Source organism: Chenopodium album, chromosome 24 (genome assembly GCF_948465745.1).
Source record: "Chenopodium album chromosome 24, dcCheAlbu1.1, whole genome shotgun sequence".
In the NCBI taxonomy this organism is placed as follows: Eukaryota; Viridiplantae; Streptophyta; class Magnoliopsida; order Caryophyllales; family Amaranthaceae; genus Chenopodium; species Chenopodium album.
In genome coordinates this window covers 3,346,083-3,367,779 of record NC_137857.1, presented here as the reverse complement: position 1 = coordinate 3,367,779, position 21,697 = coordinate 3,346,083, and the positions used below count along the sequence as shown (strand labels likewise).

Sequence of the window (21,697 nt, the reverse complement as noted above, 5' to 3'; positions counted from 1 at the left end):
TTGTTTCCTATAATTCAATTTAATTACTAAGAAAGTGAAAAAACATCGTTCTCAATGAAAAATCAAATATTCAAAATGTGACATTGTTGTCTTTCACTATCTTTTTCACCAATATAATAGTACTCGTACTATTTTCAACCAAATAAGTTATGGTGGACTTAATCGTCTTAATTAATCATGAATTGGACTCTCTAACAACTAACTATGAATAATAAACATAAAAATAATGAATTGGACCAAAATTGATTAGTTACTTCAATAGACAAAGCTTTATAACTTCTCTATCTAATCAGTAAAGAGAGTTTCTTTCACTACTTTCATCGATCCTAAATCTAAGCGTAATTTTACACCCTTTTACAACTTAATGACTTATGTGTTCATAAACAAACTATATACTACGTAGTATGAAAAAAGAGAATGTGGGCTAGTGTTATATAATGTAATTTCACATTCTAATGTAAGGTGAACAAATTATTACATACGGAGTATTACTTTAAATTATCTTGATATCATCATCTAGAAAAAAATTATTATACTCCGATTATATTAACAACAACAACAAAAATAAATAAATAAATAAATAATCTATAAATCTGTTACTAGTTTCATTTATTATGGATTGTCCAAATTACTTGTCTAGTTGTCTTATGCCTTATTTTAGTTACTTGTATTTGTTTAGCCTTTTTTCACTTCCTAACCTGTATAGTGTCTCACACTCACTAAACTTAGCTCATTCACTCTTTCCTTTCTACCTTTTCACCCGATCTTCATCATTCAATTCAACATGAATTTCAATTTTTCAAACACAAATTTGTTTAACTTTTTAAAGATAATCAAAGTCTCTTAATTAACTTTACTAACACATGAATAAAGTGAGAATAACCTTGTAAATCAGAAAGTGTATGCTGTTAAAATTTCCCAAAACACACGTGTGTGCAGACACGTATGTAAAAGTAATCAGAATTCCTTAAAAAGTTAAAATTATGCGAGTAATTATTGAGTATTATAGTTAAACAATTGAAAACCAAGCAATAATCAAACATTTATAAACTCAACTGGCTTTTTTGACTTGTTAACTAATGCATAGTTCACGTGGTATCACTACACATACATTTCACGTAGAGGTTTATATATGTCAATATATATGTTCCTATGTTATGTGCACAATAATATCTACATCCCCAAATCTCTCATTTTCATAATCTCCCTCTTTCCTAACCTACACTTTAATTTTCTTTCTTTCTTAGCTTTTCACTAAACCCGGCCCGCTCACTTTTAATACTTACTATAAATAGTATAAAAGTGGTTGTACACTATATATCTTCCATTCAAAAAAAAAAACTAATCCCATTATTTCTAATAATAGTAATGTTATGAGGTCCTATGAGCTCTCTGGTGTATCACATTCACATCCGGTATCCGATATGGACGAGTTGATCGGCTATAATCGGGTTACATCATGGGTTGACACGTTCGTCCCTGAACATATTCTAGGGCCCGGGTCTGGCCCGGGCCTTAGTTATGTTGATCCGGTGCCTAACGAGTTGATGAAGGTGATTGGTGACACGTGGACGGACCAGATAGATGAGCAGCAGCTAAGTGGGGAGAGTCAACTAGTGTGTGACATGGAGGAGGATGTTGGAATAAGGTTAGTCCATGCTTTGTTAACTTGTGCTGATGCATTACAACGTGGCGAGTTCCAACTGGCGAATTCGCTTATTGGTGAGATGACCAATGGGATGATGACACGTGTCAATACGGCTTGTGGGATTGGCAAGGTAGCCGGCTACTTCATTGATGCTTTGAGCCGGCGCCTATGCCAGCCGAGCGTAGCCGGGCCGGGCTCGGTGTCTAATGAGGTACTATACCATCACTTCTATGAGGCTTGTCCTTACCTTAAATTTGCTCACTTTACGGCTAACCAAGCCATATTAGAGGCATTTGAAGGCCAAGCTCATGTACACGTCATCGACTTCAACTTGATGCACGGCTTGCAATGGCCGGCTCTAATCCAAGCCTTAGCTCTAAGGCCCGGCGGTCCACCTTCTTTAAGGCTAACCGCGATTAGCCTATCGAATGGTCATGACTTCTTCCATGAAACCGGGATGAGGCTAGCCCAACTAGCCCGGTCAATTAATGTAATGTTCACATTTCGTGTTGTTACAACATCGCGGCTTGAGGACATCAAGCCGTGGATGTTCCAAACGAGTGCCGAAGAAGCTATAGCCGTTAATTCCATCTTACAACTCCATCGACTACTTAGCACAAACATAAACCAAGTCCTCGAGTCAATTAAAACTCTAAACCCGAAAATCGTTACCGTGGTAGAACAAGACGCAAATCATAACGTACCAGACTTCCTAGTACGGTTCACAGAAGCGTTACATTATTATTCCGCAATGTTTGACTCATTAGAGGCTTGTCAACTCGAAGCCGCTAAGCCATTAGCCGAGACGTACATGCAAAGGGAAATATGTAACATAATATGTTGTGAAGGGTCGGCTAGGATCGAACGACACGAGCCACTAATCAAGTGGCAAGGTCGATTGAACCAAGCCGGTTTCAAGGCGTTACATATGGGACGTAACGCCTTTAAACAAGCGAACATGTTACTAAGTTTGTGCTCGGGCGAAGGATATAGTGTACAAGAATGTGACGGGTGCTTGACTCTAGGGTGGCATAATCGCCCGTTAATTGCGGCTTCTGCTTGGCAATTGAGGAATGATAAGGATGGTATTAGTTTGACTAATGATGGATCAACATCTTCATCCTCGTCATCATAGTATGAGTTTATATAATTGTTAATTCATCATTATGCTTGTAATTGTTTGGTGCATTTTCGTTTTTTTTTATTCAAAGAAAATAAAATTAATTTCTAGATTTATTTCTTTTTGTTTACTGCATAGAAAATCGTTAAGAATATTTTATTGATTTATGAATAAGTAAACAAGTAACACAACCACTCATAATCTATGCCTTTTGATAGATACAAAGTGCGGAGTGTATGTTAAAAAGAAATTAAACGCATTCAAAATTGTAACATACATGTACCCTTTATTCCGTAATATAAGACATGATTATGATTTATAAGGACGATACTTGACAATGAATCCTTTCAACTAAAGCAATTATGTAGGCAATGAATTCTTGCAGAGATATGGCATGGTCAAGTGTTAATGTATTTTATGTATGGTTGTACGTTTAGATAAAGGATAAATGCCCCAATTACTGCTCTTAACTAGCTCTCGTTACATATAGAGGTACAAATTATGTAACAGAGGATATTATGAAGCTATTAGGTGATTAATATTTCGAAAATTATTTGATCAAATTCTGATTACACTACTTTATACTCGTATTATTGCTTATCAAGTTACCTATTATATATATATCTATAAACATAAATTAATAGACAGTCCAATTTTGTCAAAACTCTTATAAATGTAAGCGAGTTGAGATAATTATTCCAAATTTGGAAACGCCATTACAAATTTTTGAGGTCCCTATTCATGCTCTACCTATCCACTCCAACCCCCACCAACAAAAGGATATTTTATGATCAAGATTTGTAAACCATTACGAGTGCCAGTTTGCATTAATGCAAGGCATATGCAAAGTTGCCAATTTTTTCCACTAATCACCAAAATTAATGGAGATTATGTTTTTATTTGTAAACGTCTCAAGCATTGGAAAAAAAAAAAAAAAAAAAAAAAAAAAAAAGGTGCTATATTAGTGAATATTGATATGCCGATATAAAAGGGGTATGAAAAATGAACGATTTGCAACAACAATCGTAATTTTGCTAAATAATGTTTTTATTTGACTCAATTGTCGTGTATTTATTAAATATAATTTCTTTGTAAATGTCGTGTGACTAATCAAAAAATTAAAAAAAAAATGGAATTATCTTGACCATCTTAATCCATATAAAAGATGATTGTTACTCGTAATATATGATTTTTTTTTTTTTTGAACAATATCAATTTATTAATAAAAAAATCATATGACATCTATAAATGAAATCTAAATCAACAAATATATAAAATATAATCGAATAAAAATTTCTTTTATCAAAGCTACAATCGTTGAATATATATTGCACTATAGTACATCCCTCGCACACATCACTAAAATATGCATTGATATAATATAACAATTTATTGTAACCATAAGAATGATTACTATCTAATTCACTTAAACGTATTTGAGAATTCGACAACCGTTGTGATCACGAACAAAACTTTACCAACGAATTTATAATAGGACAAAAGTTTTTTTTTTTTTTTTTTTTTAAGCCCTAACACACATTTATTGACAAATCTATTACGAGTATCTATTTAACTTCAAATACGAACAAGAAATACTCCATACAAACATAACACGACACTAACAAGTCTTTTTTTTTTTTTTTTTTTTTTGAAGACACACTACGGGCCTGTTCTCATTGATTGAACTCAGCTAAACTGAACTGAACTGAACTAAACTGAACTCAGGTGAACTGAACTGAACTGAACTGAACTGAAATGAATATTTTATAAGAGAAGGAAATTAGGAGCTGAACTGAACTGGACTGAACTGAACTGAACTGAACTGAACTGAATTTCAACGTAAGAGAACAGGTCCTACGTAGTACATTACCAAGTCTAATTTCATGAGAATGAGTAATGAACTACGAGTAATGACTAATGGGTCACATAATTAGTTCCAGTAAAGATCCTTATTCTTTAAAACTTTTTTTTTTAAACAATATTTTTTCATCTTCTTTACGAAAACACTTTAATCCAATACATTTTTGCAAGCCAATCCTCAATCCTGCTTCCACTCAATCCATTCACTTCATTTTCCCCATCCAACCACACTAAAGTCTAAAACCCCATTACCCCCCTCTACTTCCAAAACACAACTTCCTAACTAAATTAATTTTCTCGAGGTGCCGATAAAACCATGTCGCCGCCCTCGGCCTCCGCAGACGCCACAATCTACAACCTCTGCCTCCTGACCCTCAACCTCATTTCCCTCCCAACATTCGTCGCACTCCACTTCATCCAAGCCCCATACGGCCGTCACCGCCGCTCAGGGTGGGGCCCCACCGTCCCTTCATGGCTCTCATGGCTTCTCATGGAAAGCCCCACCGTTTTTCTCTCTCTCCTAATCTACCCTTTTGGCCAATTCTCTTCTTCCCTCCGATCTTTCTCTCTCCTCGCCGTCTTCCTCTTCCACTACTTCCACCGCACAGTAATTTACCCTCTTCGCCTTCGCCGGAAAACCACCAGCGATTTTCCGATCTCGGTTTCTTTAATGGCTTTCTCGTTTAATCTCCTGAATTCGTACGTTCAAACGAGGTGGATCTCGAATTACTGTGATTATGGTTTGGATGAGTGGTTTTGGAAGCGGTTTTCCGGTGGAATGGTGGTTTTTGGGGTTGGAATGGTGGTAAATGTGAAATCGGATTTGGTTTTGGTGGGCTTGAAGGCCCAAGGTGGTGGGTATAAGATTCCAAGAGGTGGGCTTTTTGAGTTGGTGAGTAGCCCAAATTATTTGGGTGAGATAATTGAGTGGTTGGGCTGGGCCATTATGAGTTGGTCTTGGGCCGGGTTCGGGTTTTTCTTGTATACTTTTTGTAATTTGGTGCCAAGAGCAATGGGAAATCATAAGTGGTATTTGGAGAAGTTTAAGGATGAATATCCTAAGAATAGGAAAGCTATTATTCCCTTTTTGTACTAAAAATAAGTGTTTGTAATAAAGATATTGCAAATGATTCTTTTGTTAGTGTTAGAATTTAAGGAAATGTAAGTGTGAATTGTATGTGTAAAATGATTTTTCATGGTGTTAGTATTATGTTAATGATTTGGAATTTTAAGATCAAGGTGTAAGAGATAATAAGTATGGTTAGTTGGTTACATACACAACATTAACACATTTGTATGTCTTCTTTCCCTCAAAGTCTTGTAACTTTGTCGAAAATTGATTTGTGCTAAAAAAATTTCATTTGCTTGTTTTCAAAAAAAAAAAAAAGTGCAATTACTCCTACTTTAGAGTTAAATTTTCACTTGATTCTACTGTTATTATCGATTATTTTGGGTGACATTGATCGCTAATCATACAATCGACGATGAATTATTGATTTAGACCTATATAAAAGTACAAGTATATGTTAAAAGATGGTAGCAAGACGAGAAATTTGAAAAATAGGTGGAGCTGTTTAGCTTCTCATTTGTGAAACTCAAAGCTATATTTCACTATTCCTTTTTTGAAGATGTGTGTGTTCACCCAATATAGCTGCATTCATCTTCATGTCGAAGGCCTTGTCTGTGATACTTCGAATTACTTTTTGTGTGGTTTTATTCAATTGTATTTTCAGGATCTTTGCAAACTGTAGCCGATAAGTTCAATATTATGCAGTGCTCAGGATGGAAGCTATGATATATGACAGACATTCATAATTGAAGGACTAGCAAAAGCTTCTCATAACTATCAAAATTTGTTATGCACTATTCACTAGTCACTACAACTATAATTACATGAGAACTATACACATCTGGTTAATCTACTGTCAATCTACGCTTAGCAGTAAAACATCACATTCTTGACCTTATCCTTCAATTCTGGCAACGGGCGGAAGCTTTGGCCTTTGTTTGTGCGCGAATTATGTGATCCCCCTGAATCACTACTATCAGGTTCCATGTAGAATCGAGCTCTGTAAGCTGCCAGGTGGGCATAATATGCTGGAGGGACTGTACGAAAGAAAGAGACCATCAGTAATTCAGTTTACATCATACAAAATTCCATGCTATAACAGCAGTCTTGATGATAAAATTTTGCATCTTATGATTGCATTATGTAACATAAAACTACATAGATAAGATAAATTATCATCTTACCAACTGAGACAGATCGTGTGCAGCGAGCATACCTGCAACAATAAAACCAATACCAATTTAGAGAGAATGCATATGAGAGACTTAATTATAAGACTATAAGAGCAGGGGGAAGGTCTTCTTACGTGTAACAGAGGTTGTTTGTTAAAGATTGTATCTCATCGGCTGTGAAATTGTTATCATCCCAGAGAACATGGTAGTGAGCAGGTCTGCTGGTTCCCTGACAAATCATCAGGAGTGGTTCCATTGTTATTTTTAAAGACAATACATAAAACAGGAACTTTAATCTTAACCTCGCCTAAAATATCACCTGAATCCCAGCATGACTGCAGAGAAAGAAGTCGAAATCGGTTGGATGACATATTTTAGTATCTACCACAGTACCTGCAATGTCATGATTTTATTGTTACTAAACATCATTCGGCATTGAGCCAAACAGATTAGTTGTGGTTAAAAAGAACTGGATTTTACCGGGCAAGATGTTCCCACTCTTGTCGGTGCTTCTCTTGTCATTGTGATTGTTAGGAAATAATCTCGTATGATTACGCTTTTGAACCACAACAAAAGTCACTGGAGGTTGATAGCCGGGTTCCAGTGAAGCACATGCCTACAAAAAGCTATATAAGTTATGCACTGGAAAAGCATTATTTATGATGCATATAAAGTAATAATCAAGTTTAGGGCATACCTTTCTAATGGCATCAAGTTCATACAATAGAACATGATAGAACTGTCCATCACTGACACCATCCCTGCTCAGGTAATAATTCAGATTAGATGAATTGGTAGACATTTAAAATAGTAGTTTTTAAGAGGATATCAGCCATTTTTTAAGACATCTTTTTGCAAAAGTTCAACAATTGAGATTTTCTATCATTTTTAGTGCTGTTAAAAAGATTGAGATAAGGTAATTTACCTGTAAAATATTATCCTCAGCGGCTTTTGTCCAGTGGCCCTCTTGAAGGATAGCAAAAGTTCTCTGCAGCAGCATGGAATTAGTACCCACGCTATTTAAAAATTAACAAGGGTATGTAATTGACATTTACATTATTCAAAATCTCAGGCTCATCATGAACATGTTAGCTGAAGAAAAAAGAAGCATAAAAAAACTTGTTGCATTTCAGTATGTGAACAAGAGTCAGCTACTAGTACCGGACAATGTTACAAACCCTAGAGTAAGACTTGGCCATTACACAATTTTTTTTGCATATTTTCAGTTCAAAATGATGTCAAGTGTTCATATAATCATATCCATGTCATTGTGCCTAGAATCCGATAAAAAACTGAAAGTAAAATTGAGTGTGTTCATCTATAGCTGCGAAATTCCTTTGGGTTGTAAGGGAGTGCTAAGAGTGGATAATTAGTTGCCAGGCATAATTTACCGAATCTCTACTCTTCGATGTGGTTTGCACTTCACAAATTGGCTGAATGTAAACCAACAAGGCAACAATCTTAAGCTGAGTTATCACTAATCTTAATTTAGAGGTTTCGCAATGCAAACCTGATCATGCCTCCATTAACAGTTCCTTGTTGCGGGTCTTGATATGTTTTGAACAGATCTTGTATAATTTCCTGTCTGTGTGCCTGAGCAGATACCATGCCAGCATACTTTGTTACTTCTGGCCAATCTTGAGATGCTACAACCTGTGAAAAAGCAATTAGATAGATCTAACATATGAATACATAACCTTTCCTATATATTAAAGAAATGAATTTCTTACAGCAGCAATGGATGGGCTAGTATCTTCCCCACTTTCTGGATGAGTTACATCAGCTCCAAAAATTATTGTTGGGATGTCACTAACCATTGGAATTCTCAAACTCAAAGCATCCAAAAGGACTGTATTTCTTCCTCCCAACTGTACATTAGCTTCATATAAGATTTGGTACACAAAGCTTTGCTTTCAAGCAGTATAAGATACAATATCATGCATACCTTTACATTAATTTTCAAGGACAGATTTGCTAGGTATTGCCGGGAAACTTTCAAGACATATTTGGTTAGGCAGCATTGTGAAATCAATCCCAAGTCTGTCTCACAAATTCGCTTCAAATCACCTAGAAGAAACAAAAACTTTTAGTCAGTGATATGTTTCATGAGTCCTACCATTTTGCAGTCAAAGATTTATTTGCATCAGAACTAAATATCTGGGATAGATTATAGTGAATTTGAAATTAAAAATATTAATGTCCAAAGGAGCTAAATTAGTATTTTTAACAGAAAATTGAAGTGAAGGCCTGAGAACCTAATAATGATCAAAAGCAGCTATATAAATAATACTAAATAATGTTGAAGATGTACCATATAGAGAGCCATTATTGTCTGGTAGAATGGCAATAACCAACTCCAGCTCCTTCCCATCAAGTTTGCTTGCAGCAGCATTACATACATATCTTAAGGCCTTCTTCACCTGGTCTGGCCTTGCAGAATGGATAGGGATCACAGGTTCAGGGTTGAACTCCTAAAAGTAGAAGTGAATGATATCAATTCAAACAACTTATTCAAGGAACCTCAAGGGCTAAAGAAATCAAGCTTCTACTATCCATCAAAGAACGACAAAAAGTCAAAAACTATGATGTTAATCTTATCTTTCACTTAATTGAATGTAGTCATAGAATTCCATGCATGTCATGAGCACTGACTAAAGTCTTGGCTAGGTAATCTTAGCACAGTCAGAACAGTGAAAGGTAATTTGTTAAATATGCATTCTAAAACTAATCAGGACAGTCAACAGGAGTACACGAACTTAAAGATAAGAACCACTTTGAAATGGTGCCATGGAGTCTATTTATGATTAAAAATTGAAGCATTACCATTCCAGAGACTTGACACATCTGCACCAACTGACGACAAAACCCACGAGCAGCAGTCTCTTGTACACTTTTTGAGAAGTTGATGCAAGCCCAGTTACTTACAGTGCTCCCATTAATCACTTTCTATATCATCAAATTAAACAGCCTTTCTCTTAATGAACTCTTCAAAAAAAAAAAAAAAAACCATATAGATGAAATTTCATACAATAGAGACCACTTACCTTGTTTAGCATATTCCACTGACCAAGCTGAGGCAAGTGTTGTTTCTCTTTTCCCGTATCATGGTACTTCAGCTATTAAAAACAAAAATGGTTCCAATACGTATTGAGTTTAAAATTGTCAAATTGCATGGAAGAGAGAATAAAAAAAGGATGAGCTGGAATACAAACCCATGGAGCAGGAAGAACACGAGCCTCAACCGTAGCAAGTTTGTCATCTATCTTTATGCCGAACTCTTGTGCATGGGGATCTTGGTTGTAGCCGTTCTGGTGAACAGTCTGCAGTAAAAACCAATAAAATCACTCATGTAATCAACGTAATCTATACATGTCATTCAGCTCCGTATGCATGATCATCATTGTAGAGTAATTTTTCGGGAGATAGTTGTACAACGAAAAATACACAAATGATTTTCAGTAGTTAATGTTTTATAAATCAGAACAAAAAGTAACTATGATGAGGACCTGCAAAATATCCGTTTCCTGGTCACTTGGTCGTCTACATGTAACTTTGAGTAGAGATGTTATCTGTTTTTCATTCAATCTTCTTGTATATCTCTGTCCTCCAACTATTTTGCACGCCTATTATGAAACACAAAGAAACAAAGAATCAGTAATTCACTCACATAGCTGCTGAAAGCAACATGTTCTTAACTAAAGCTATGACATACCTCCATCGGCAAATAATTTACTTTCTTTTGATTTCCTACTTGAAGGCAAGGGAGGTGAGCATATTGAATGGTAAATCCATACACCTCCTGGAAATACTCAATCACTGATTTCATATTCATTTGCTCATCAACAGGGAAGCTGCCAGGAAAAGGGTAAAAAGATATAATTAACTAGGAACAAAGTGCTAAGAAGACAATAATGAAGATACAAGAGAATTATGGCTAATACATTAGCTCTCTGGTAGGTTGTGCAGACAATCCTGATACTCGATATTTCCTACGTACATTTCCTCTGTGAGTAACCTCCACTTTGATGCCTCTAAGTGCTTTCTTAACCTGCACATATGCATGGATGAAAGGCATCACATATAGCCAAATTATTACTTCAATTTCAATCAATATGATATGTGTTGATACCCTAAACCAATTAGAGCCTCCTTCCATGGATATCGAGATTATATCAACATTTCAATTTGTTGATTAGAATCCTCAAGCAACACATTGCAGTTATATTTTTTTAAGACTCCAGAATCATAATATAGTAGTCTTAAACGCATGTCTGCCTGTCTGGGACCGGCATAGTTATATTGTACTTTGAATACACAGCATATTTTTTACTTTTTCCATCTAGTATCATGTTTGACCAGAAGGCTTGCTGCAATAATTATAAAAGCTAATCTGATTAATGAAAAAATGCTTTTCTTAATATTAAACAAATGCTTTATGCGGAAAATGTTAGCAGGGAACTCATTAAATCACTAGCCATAGAGGTACTGCTCAAATTTAGAACAGTTAATAAGATATCAACGTTGTACCTTAACGGAATCTGCATCAGACAATGGTCGTGATCGTACATCCTTCCCCAATATTTGAGCTACAAATTCAACTACTGGGAGTGCTTCAATGAATGCGCTTGCTGACATATCTGAAAAATCAAAATAGCGGTGTGACAGTGGCCTCCAAAAGATAAAGCAGATAACTCGTTGAAAAAATTAAATAGTGATGCAAAATTAGAGATGCACCCACCAATATTCAGGGCCAACCCCATCTGCGTGGCTCTTACACTCTGATAGAAGCCACGCCATGAGTGTAAACCACCACCAAGTTGATGAGGCTTTTGAATATCAGGAGAATAGAATAATCTTCCAAATGGTAAATACCTTCATGTTTCCCAATTTTGTAGGGCAAAATAAAAATTAGTCATTACAAAGTAGCAGTGCATTTGTGTTAGATCAGAATAATTTAATTTTTCAGAAAGCACACACCTTTTCGCGGCCATTTCCCTCAAGACAGTATCAATGACTGTGAGAGCTTCTTGAGGTGCTTTAACCTGTTTACCTGCAAGAAGCTCATGTAGTTCATGCATTCGAGCAAAACCAACAAACTGGATTTTAACCTCGAATTCATTTTTCCTAAACCAAAAAGTAACAAATTAGCAGCACTTCCACGATTAATCAACCATGAGAAATAAGACAGGAGGTAAAGATTAAGCATACCTTGTTGATTCAAACCCTTCACTCTCTTCAAGCAATGTAACCTTAAACTCTTTCTTCGTAAAAGGTAGTAGTCCAGCCGTGTAAAGATTCTTCTTACCATCATAAACAGGAAGCTTTGCACCCAAGTTGGTTTCTCTGTGAAGTTTCACAAGCTCAGCCATGACAGCTTTATTCAATTTACTTGATTTTACTTCAGGAGTTATAGTAACCTGGAAAAATGACAGAATTATTAATCACTTTCCTTCACTACTATAAATTCTATCCATCTAAAAAGCACAACCCTAATCTAGATATTAGAAACTTACATTATATTGACACAAATCCGACCTCGATAACTCAGCAAGAAAATAATTCGCCTTAACAACACACTTAGTACCCAACTGGCCGAAACCCGGCCTTCGTTGGAACACAATGCCCTTGTTGGATGTGGGAGGCTCAGCATGCAACTGAAGTTTCCCATCAACGGGTAAATCTTCCACAATGGCACCTTTTGACTTTCTTCTTCCTCTCCTCCGCTTAGCATTTTTCGGAGCATCTTCCAACCTCTCTTTAGCACTCTGGAAAGACTTGTTAGATGGCAGCGAAATCACTAAGCTGCTCTCCACAGGTTTCTTGGGGATCATATGCTTTTGCTCCGGGTCTCTTATATGTCGATTCGGCATCTCTGTAACATAAGTATTTTGTTTCCCAGAGAAAAGTACAAGTTTAGAAATTGTGCCTTCTAACCCTTTTTAGTACTAGTTTTGAAGTAATGTAATAGACAATTTTACAGGTAGAAGATAGAGTTGAGTAAATGGCACAGTAAATTAGTTCCTTTACCAAAATTAATATGGCTTCAGTTTCAAAGGGAAAAATCAACTAGGGTAATTAGTATACTGACTTTACACCATAAAAATACGGCCAAAAGAACAGGAGAACATGAAAATTGAACAGTTTCTGAGTAGAGTTGAAATTTTTGAACATGGAGAAACAAAAACCAGGCAACATGCAAACCTCTAAAATAACCTTTCGTGCAAAATATTTAAATCCGAATTAGTAACATGACAACTAAATCCACACAGAGTTAGTATATTACAACTTCAACTGTAAATTATTTGTTAACCTATTTGAGTATATATAAAATAAAAAATAGTAATTGAAATAATACCACTATTCACCTGATTTCTGACAGAAAAGTAGAAATTTTTAACTAGAATTGCTCAGTAAACAAGAACAGTTCTCCTTCTCAAATCTAACCAGCTTCTTCTTCTCACTAGACCCAGAATAAGAAAGAATAGCATAGATTTGTTTGGTAGAAAGAAGACAAATAAACCCAGAACATAAACTACATTTTTTATATCACTATATTATTAATTATGTTCTGAACATTCTTAAACGTTATTCTACGTCAATCCCAACTTCACAAAAACCATATAATATGCAATTAACTATTTAATTAGTTACTCAAAAACTTACCCCCAACCCATAATTCGAAAGAAGTGACACAAAGTGCATGTATGGGAATAACTGGACTCGAGAGAGAATTTCCCGTGCAAAAACACCAATTTCCATGGTCAAAAAAGTGGGAAGAAGAATTTACTTTTCTTTCCATGGGGATTTACCTAAAAGAATTACATTATGTAATTATTTAATCATATGGTTTCAAAACCCCAAATGGCTTAGTGGTCCCCTATGGTATGGGAAGTGGAGAGACTTCCTTGGATTATTCAAAGGTTGTCCATTCTACACCCGAATTAATCATCCACATACGGGCAAGATAAAACGATGACACATAAAATTACACCCGAGTAGGATAAAAATTACCGGACTTAAATTTGATATCTGTTTAACAGTGACAAAACGGAAGGAGACAATACAGCAAATAGGGGAATATCAGTGGGCAAAAGGGTAGTGTCTGTTGTATAGAGATTTAGATAACTGAGGAGAGAGAAAGTAATAAATTTGGTCCACAATAACAATAGGTAGTAGTGGTGTAATTTTGTTGAGTAGTAACAAGACACAATGCATCTGCAATTCCTTAGCTGATGCTACTGCTTCTGCTCTTGTTATCATAACTGTAGCATTGTCAGCACTGTGTACTAAATTAAAGCTTTATTTTTTATTAATGGGCTGAATCTTTTCTCTCTATATTTTTCTTAACTTTGTTTGCTATTTTCTTGCTTTCCTTTTCCTTTGCAGGAAATTCTTTGGTTGAGGTTTGTGACCATCAAGTAAAGTGGGGAAATTTTTTTCACATAAGACACAACAGAAATGATTTCCCCATTCCACTTACTAGTATTTGAAAATTTTGTCAATTACCGAATACAAGTTACTCCCTCCGTACCAAAATAAATTTCACAACTTATTCAATACCAGGATTAAAATAAAATGGCTGTTAATCTGTTACAGAGTACTATACTTAGAACAAACGAAGAAGAAAAAAAAAAAAACCATATGTCAAGTCGTTTGTAATGATTGGGGACCTTAGGTCCTTAATCATGAAATCTACCTATCACATGAACAAGGATAATGTTTCAATAAAATGAAATTGTGATGAGATTTAACCTAGGACAAATCATTATAGTACTGTGGTCTTTGGCCACATCACAACCCATTTTATATTTTGGACAATTTTTTTGTACAAAATACTAGTATAAACAGTAAACACTGTAGGATGAAATTATGTTTTGAACTTATTGTCCTTTCACATGTTTAATGTGTAGAAAAGTCAGTGAGAGTCTTACAGCACCTACATTAATACAAAAATACATATTCAAATGGAGTCCCTGTTACACAATAATACAAATTCAGTCTCAACAATCATGACAATTGACCAACTAATGCAGAGTACTGGAAAACATCACCTAATTTGTTTTATTTTAAAGATTGAACTTTTAGGGACATGATACCAATTAATAACTTTGGTTTAGCAATAGGTAATGAAAAAAACACAATCAACTACGGAGTAGCTCCTAAATAAAGTTGGGCACCTTTCAACCTATACTCTAATACAATACTTCCTCCGTTTTTAAATACTTGCTCCATTTCTCCATGCACGGAGTTTTAAGAAAAATTTGAGAAAGTAATTAAATATGGAGGTAATGGGGTAGTTGAGAGAATTAAAAAATTGTAAAAAGCAAAAGTAGTGGAAGAATAGAAGGAGAGAGAGTATTATGTGAAAAATGAATTAAATATTGTAAAAGCTTTCCAAACAAGGAAATAGAGCAAGTATTTAAAAACAGCCGAAAAAGGAAAGTGGAGCAAGTATTTAAAAACAGAGGGAGTAATACTCAGTCGGATCGGGCTAAACCACTGAAGTGGACCTACACTTAACAAAACAGACAAACCCGGATTTCAAACAACATAAAATTTTGTCATTGATGTCTTAAGCCTGAAGCCCAGTTCTGCAACTACAAACAAAAGTCCAAAGACCAATTTTCTATTTGGGCCGTTGGTGCTGTCTCTCTCATCCCTCTCTCCCACTGTCTTGGATTTGTACTGTCCCTCTCTCTCTCTCTCTCTCTCTCTCTCTCTCCCTTCATCAGCTCTATGAGTCTCGTGTAGTCTAAGTCCAGAACAATGAGTTGGTACTTTTTTGTATAAGAGTCGACCAAATTATAACTGGGCCACTAACGTCCTCTTCAGAAACAAAACAAAACTAGCAAGCCCAACAATAATAGTACTATCTTCCACAAAACAGATGATAAAAATTTTCTTCAACAACAATTATTGATTTTAACAATCCAACAAAATTGTAAGAGACAAACAAAACTAATGCTATACTACATAGCAATATGATGGAGAAAATCTTAGGTATGGTCTGGCATTTGTGACATTATGTTTGTATATCGTCTTAATCTCCAATCACTGTTAAATGTTAACGAATTACCATCTTGATCACCGTGGCAGGTACACATACCCTCTGGCTCCCCTACCCAAGAAATGGTATGTCAAATTGTCAAAATAAGTTGCTATATGGAGTATCACCTCGTTTCCGAAGTCTTTGTTCATCTTAGCCTTGAGAAACTCAAGATTCTAACTCCCATATTACGCTTCCAAAAGTCCAAATTAGACTAGAGTGCATAATGCCAACCACTAGACGAGTCTAGATCAAACAAATATATTTTGATGACCCCAAATTATCCATGTGATAAAGCTTAAGCGAGCCTCCCTTCCCAACCAGATTGACATGTTAAGTGAAGTTGCCAATTAGTAAGGAAATGTGAAGCAACTTTCTTAGGTAAATCCCTTGAGTAAACGAAAATGACCGAAGCATGATAACCTTGGGTTTATTTAAGTGCAGTTCTGAACACCATCTTTTAAAGCCAGGTCTTGGTACTCAGAGATAAAACAGCTTAAACCAGCTACAAGTTCATCTGATTATTAGTTACAGGTACTTTATAGACTCACTAAAATGGTACTATCACCATCATTTTCAACTTCACCACAACTCAAGCTAAACTCCAAACTTCAATTAGCAGTTCAAGGAGTACAAGACTACAACCATTAGTCCCTCAATCAAAAAATTATAACCATTAGAACTTGAATCCTTTGTAAAAACAAAAAACAATTACATCTTGACATGAGTTTAGATATGATAAGTACGTCTTGGCTAAGTATGTATTATTCTATAGAGATAAACTTCCACCTTTCACTTAATGAATACGTCTTGACTCTTGACATGAGCTTAGACATGACAAGCACTCGGTTTTTTTTTTTACTGCCAAAATATTAGGCAAAATCTACTATTTGAAAGAGTTGCAACTTCCTTTGTTAAGCCACATTGGTTAGATAACTAAATAAGCTATAATCATAAGGAGTGGTACCAAAAAATGATGATTGATGACATGCTGACATTGAATATACAAAGATCAAATGACTCTTCAGCTTTAGAATTTTTTAATGTAATAATGAGCCAGTCTTAAATATGAGGACATGACTTAGAATTTACTACAACCAAACATAGTATTAAATTCAAGTCTCCAACAAACGGGTTACCCTATATCAAGTAAGTGAGGAAGATTTAAGATATCACATTAAATTTTAGCTACATAAAGTAAAGTTATATTAATGTATAGGACGGCCCATAACTCTAACCCTTGGTTCTTCCACTACATGTATGATGTGAGACAAGCAATAATCACTTTGCAGCAAAGCATGCAGAAAAAGATAATTTTAAGTTTTCAACCCTTCCCCCCAATACTAAAATATACAGTACTCAGCAATTTTATTTTTTTAGTTCTACCAATTTTATTTTTTTTGGGTATGTTATACTGTTATGACACCACTACCCTTCACAAAATTCTACCTCAAGATCTTCCCCATACTTCACATAGGTTTGTTTGTCATTTGATATAAATGCAGTGTTTCTCTCCTACTTTTTGGCTACTCACATGAAAAAATGGCACATATCTTCTTTTTAGTATACGAAGACCCACATAGAAGTGATGAAGAAAGGGCTCAAGCTAAAGTATCACCCATAGTATAATATTAGATCTCGGTTGCATCATCGTTTCACAACCACACCGTTTAGGATTTTAAGCTTGCCGCGAACTTAATACTAGGCTAGCGCTACAATAGTTGCATACCATCCACCCACATCACCCACGAATATGGTTTCGTGATCATTACTTCCTTATTTGGTACTCCGTACTCAGAGAGAAACGTACAAATGATGCGGTAATAGTCATAGAACTAAAGGAAACGGAGGGAGTGACTTTAAAAACAAATCAATAAGTAAAAATAGGAGCATCATGATTCAAGCCTTATAGACCCCTATGACCCAATTTTTTAATTTTAATTTTTTAAAAAAAGTTTTTACCTTGGGCATGTTTAATAAACCGTAGCATAAGCTACTAATAATAGCCAAACCCACAAGAACACGCAAAAAAGGTCACTCCACACATGTGTTTACACACCAACATATCAATTTCTCTCTCTAAATAAATAACTGCCCCCTCTTTTTATTCACTCTCACGTTCATATAATAAGCTCAATAAATGCCAAAACAAAAGAATATCCTCGCACACGCCTTCCTAGTTCTTCTGCTACAAAAGATATGGTAGCGTTTGAATTTTATTAACCCATCTAAAAGGACAAATCCCTAACAAACAAATTTATAGAATTAAGCTTCAGAAAATACCAAACAGCTACAGATTTGAAAATGAAATTACATAATCTAAGGTAGTAGTAGCAGTAAAAAACAGGACTGTTGTTACTTGTTACCCAGTCTCTAGGGGTGAACTAGTGTACCACTTTTGCTGACTATATTTGTAATTTTACTATCAGATAATAGTTCCTTTGTCCCAAAACTTTTGCACCTAAAAAAAAATCTCATTCACATTTACTCTATTTTATTTACTACGTACTTTAGTCAACAAAATCTCACTATTTTGTTATGGTGTGCTATGCTTATAATCACCTTTAACCAACGGAATCTCACTATTTTATAATACTTCCTCCGTTCCTTAATACAATACAATGCCTCTTACTCTTTATTATGTGAGGAATAAATGCTCAAAAGAGGCATTGTATTAAGGGACGGAGGGAGTACTTGTTAACAAATATGGAGAGTATTACCTAAAAAAATGTACATTTCTTTAAATTCCTCTTATCAATTAAGTAATCAAGTATACTCCGAATTTGCATACGGAGTACATAGTGAACAACCATAAAATTATATCTACAACACACCAAATAAATTCAAAATCTACTCTGTAAATGACTATAATATATGGAGTAACATTTAAATCTTTTGTAGCGAGACTAACCACTATGTCCACACTGTAACACCAAAATATCAAATTACTCCGTAAATGACTACGGAGTAACACACACCTTTAAACACGTACTATATTAATTACTCCGTAATAAAAAGAGAAGAAGATAATAAACAAACCTTTAGCTATGATTTAACGTCTCCTCAACTTTATAAACTTAACCAGCACTAACAGCAACAGCAATAGCAATAGCAGCAGAGGCGTTTAGCATTAATATCTGAGCAAGTAGCTAGCTTAGACTGTTGGAAACTACGTCGTATAGTCTCCTCTTTTGATAAATATTCTACTCCAATCTCTGAAACTACATCAAAAACTGCAGCCACTTAGTCGACCAAGTTCTAATCGTATTATTTGTTAATGGAAGAAAATTAAATGCGATCAAAAGTAGGAGAGAGAAAATGAATCAATTAAGTAGCGCAAATCTAAGAAATATTTAGTAGTAGTAATAGACTTGTAGCAGCAGCAGTATTATACAGCCATTACTGAGTAGAGATCTTGCAGAAATCAGAGTTGACATTGTGGTTTTGATTGCGACGTCTTTTTTATTCATTCATCGTCTTTTTTGAATCTAATACGAGTAATTAATATTTCTAGTAATCGAACATGATATATGAACAATTTTTTTTTTTAAAAAAAAAGTATTAAGTTACGAAAAAAGCATGCACTAATTTAATGTCGTTGAGAAATAGCTGGTCATTGATTGATTTTTACAGAAAAAATTGAAAATCTGGAAAATTTGCGGATAATCATGATTAAATTTTTGCAGAAAATTTAATTATAGTGGAAAACTGTATTATTAAGGAAATTAAAATTGACAAAAACTAACCGTAGAAACTTGGAGAAGAAACAAATTATTACAAGTAATGAGGAAATCAAACAGTGAAGATAAAAATGGAAGAAGATGGAAAAATAGGAGAGAGAAAAAGAAAGAAATACCTGGGATTGAAAAAACGAAGGGAAGAAATGGAGGGAGAAGCTAGAGCAATTAGGGTGGGGAGGGGAGAAATGAAGTGAAGTGAGTAGCAGAGAGCACTAACACTGAAACCAAGTGAAAGGGAATTTTATGGGGATAAAATGGAAGCAAGTGAAGTTGGAATTAGTGATTCCCTTTCTTTATTTCTTTTTATACCACTATCATGGAGGTTACATTATTTTTTTATTTACAAGATGATGTTTCATGTGAAATGGTTTCACGATTAGACCAGGTATTAGTCACGCAAATAACTATCAGTATATTTACATCATGCATAACTTTTTCTAATTTTTAAATATAAAAGAAGAGGTTTCATGTGAAACAGTTTGACGATCAAATCAGGTATTAGTCATGCTAATAGCGTATGTATAAATTACACACAATCTGTGGTGTATATGTTACTGATTACCATATTCGTTTGTGGGAATAACTTTGGTTATATGGAGTAATTAATTTATGTATTGTTTGACCGATTAGCTGGTAGCTGGCTGATATATAACTTATTGTATTATGAGTAACTGACTTGATTAGCTGTATTATATGCTTTGATTAATTCTGTAAATCCCCTATTGAATACCAAAATAGCTCATTGTAATAATTTCTCAAACCACTTTTATTATAAAATCGGGTTGAACATCATTTTAAAATTAGTTTATTGGACTTCGACAAATAATTTCTTTTCCAAATAACAAACCTAGTTGATTGTGTGATTAAACTTTCTATAATTGCTCCCCAAAAGTTAAAAGCTATTACTTCGATCATATATTTACAAATTACAATCAAGGCCTTAATTATATATCAACAAGGTTTTGGCATAATAGCTAGTATGCGATATATTAAATTGTGTTCCATATGATAACTTTTACACTATACACGCACATACCTGCTTAACTTTTTCCGTGTAACTAATACCTAATCTAATCGTCTGATACAAAATACTGCGAGTTCATACTAATTTAAATTAATTAATTGTTTAAATAAGTAAGTTGCTTTTCTGAATATCCAGAAGCACGCAGTTCTGTATTCAGGAGGAGAGGGGAGGGGTCACTTTTGATAAAGAAGCTTTAAAAGCATAAGGAGGAGAGCAAGTAAAAAAGAGAGTGAAACTTTTTTTGAAATAAAAGGCGTGCAATTACCATTTGAATAGAATTGAATAAAAACAACACAACACACAACATCTTTTGAACATTTTGGAAACTGAAAAAGCCCCAATTTTTATTTCTATTTTTTATTTTACAAAAAATAAAATAAGTAAGAAAAGAAAAAGAAGGGAATAAGAGGGAGGAAGTGAAAAAGAAGGGAAGTGGTGTTTAGCGGAGGGTAATTAATTAAGCACTTCGATAAAGCTGCTTCGGTTATAGAGATTCCTATGTAGGGAAAGGAGAAAATTATTTTATATTCCACTCCCCTTTTTAAAAATATCTTTTTGGATTTATCTTTTTTATTTTTACACAAGTTCTAGTATTAATTTGTGTATTATTATGGCAAAATGCTAAAATGTAGTTTTAGAAAAGAAAAAATATATTCTGTAGCTAGTCCATATTTCTCCGTCATAATTTTCAATTTTTATATATGGTTGGCCATATTATGTGGCCGAGGTTACTTATTATTGGGTTACTTAGAGTTACCCAGTCAATTAGAGGCTACTTGTTCAGGGGTTACTTGGGCTATGTTCTCTTCAGCTTAATTTCAGTCCAGTTCCCAATTTCCTTCTCTCATAAACTAATCATTTCAGCTCAGTTTAGTTCAGCTCCAATCAGTTTAATTCAGCTCAGTTCAGTAAATCAGACTAAGGGTCTAATCTCTTCAGCTTATTTTCAATCCAATGCAGTTCTGTTCAGCTCCAATAAGTTTAATTCAGTTTTTATTTTAATTTTTTTCTCTAATAA

At 34.6% G+C, this 21,697-nt stretch overlaps 2 protein-coding genes and 1 pseudogene across 6 annotated transcripts; 2 read left to right on the top strand and 1 right to left on the bottom strand.

The window, feature by feature from the left end:
- Positions 1-1,373: 1,373 nt before the first annotated feature.
- LOC145612606 (protein SLENDER RICE1-LIKE 1 pseudogene) lies at positions 1,374-2,783 on the top strand (annotated as a pseudogene).
- A 2,011-nt stretch (positions 2,784-4,794) lies between these two features.
- On the top strand, positions 4,795-5,868 carry LOC145612237 (steroid 5-alpha-reductase DET2-like). Its single transcript, XM_081667615.1, has one exon. It carries the CDS (start codon positions 4,945-4,947, stop codon positions 5,722-5,724), a length of 780 nt encoding a protein of 259 aa, XP_081523741.1. The 5' UTR covers positions 4,795-4,944; the 3' UTR covers positions 5,725-5,868.
- Positions 5,869-6,342: 474 nt separating this feature from the next.
- LOC145610005 (protein argonaute PNH1-like) lies at positions 6,343-19,970 on the bottom strand. 5 transcript variants are annotated; one of them, XM_081665249.1, is made up of 24 exons: positions 19,772-19,970; positions 18,955-19,136; positions 12,383-12,741; positions 12,078-12,286; positions 11,847-11,993; positions 11,608-11,741; positions 11,397-11,506; positions 10,811-10,917; positions 10,582-10,720; positions 10,376-10,492; positions 10,082-10,189; positions 9,914-9,985; positions 9,693-9,815; positions 9,181-9,340; positions 8,815-8,936; positions 8,600-8,737; positions 8,380-8,522; positions 7,795-7,857; positions 7,567-7,630; positions 7,350-7,485; positions 7,189-7,262; positions 7,004-7,098; positions 6,882-6,913; positions 6,343-6,734 (listed from the first exon to the last, which is right to left on the bottom strand). In XM_081665249.1, the coding sequence occupies exons 3-24, from the start codon at positions 12,737-12,739 to the stop codon at positions 6,565-6,567; spliced, it is 2,820 nt and encodes a 939-aa protein (XP_081521375.1). In that variant the 5' UTR covers positions 12,740-12,741; positions 18,955-19,136; positions 19,772-19,970; the 3' UTR covers positions 6,343-6,564. The 5 variants fall into 5 exon arrangements, with proteins under 5 accessions (XP_081521375.1, XP_081521376.1, XP_081521378.1 ...); XM_081665250.1 differs by having other exon boundaries at positions 18,955-19,130; XM_081665252.1 differs by lacking the exons at positions 18,955-19,136; positions 19,772-19,970 and adding an exon at positions 13,533-13,656.
- Between the last annotated feature and the right edge of the window lie 1,727 nt (positions 19,971-21,697).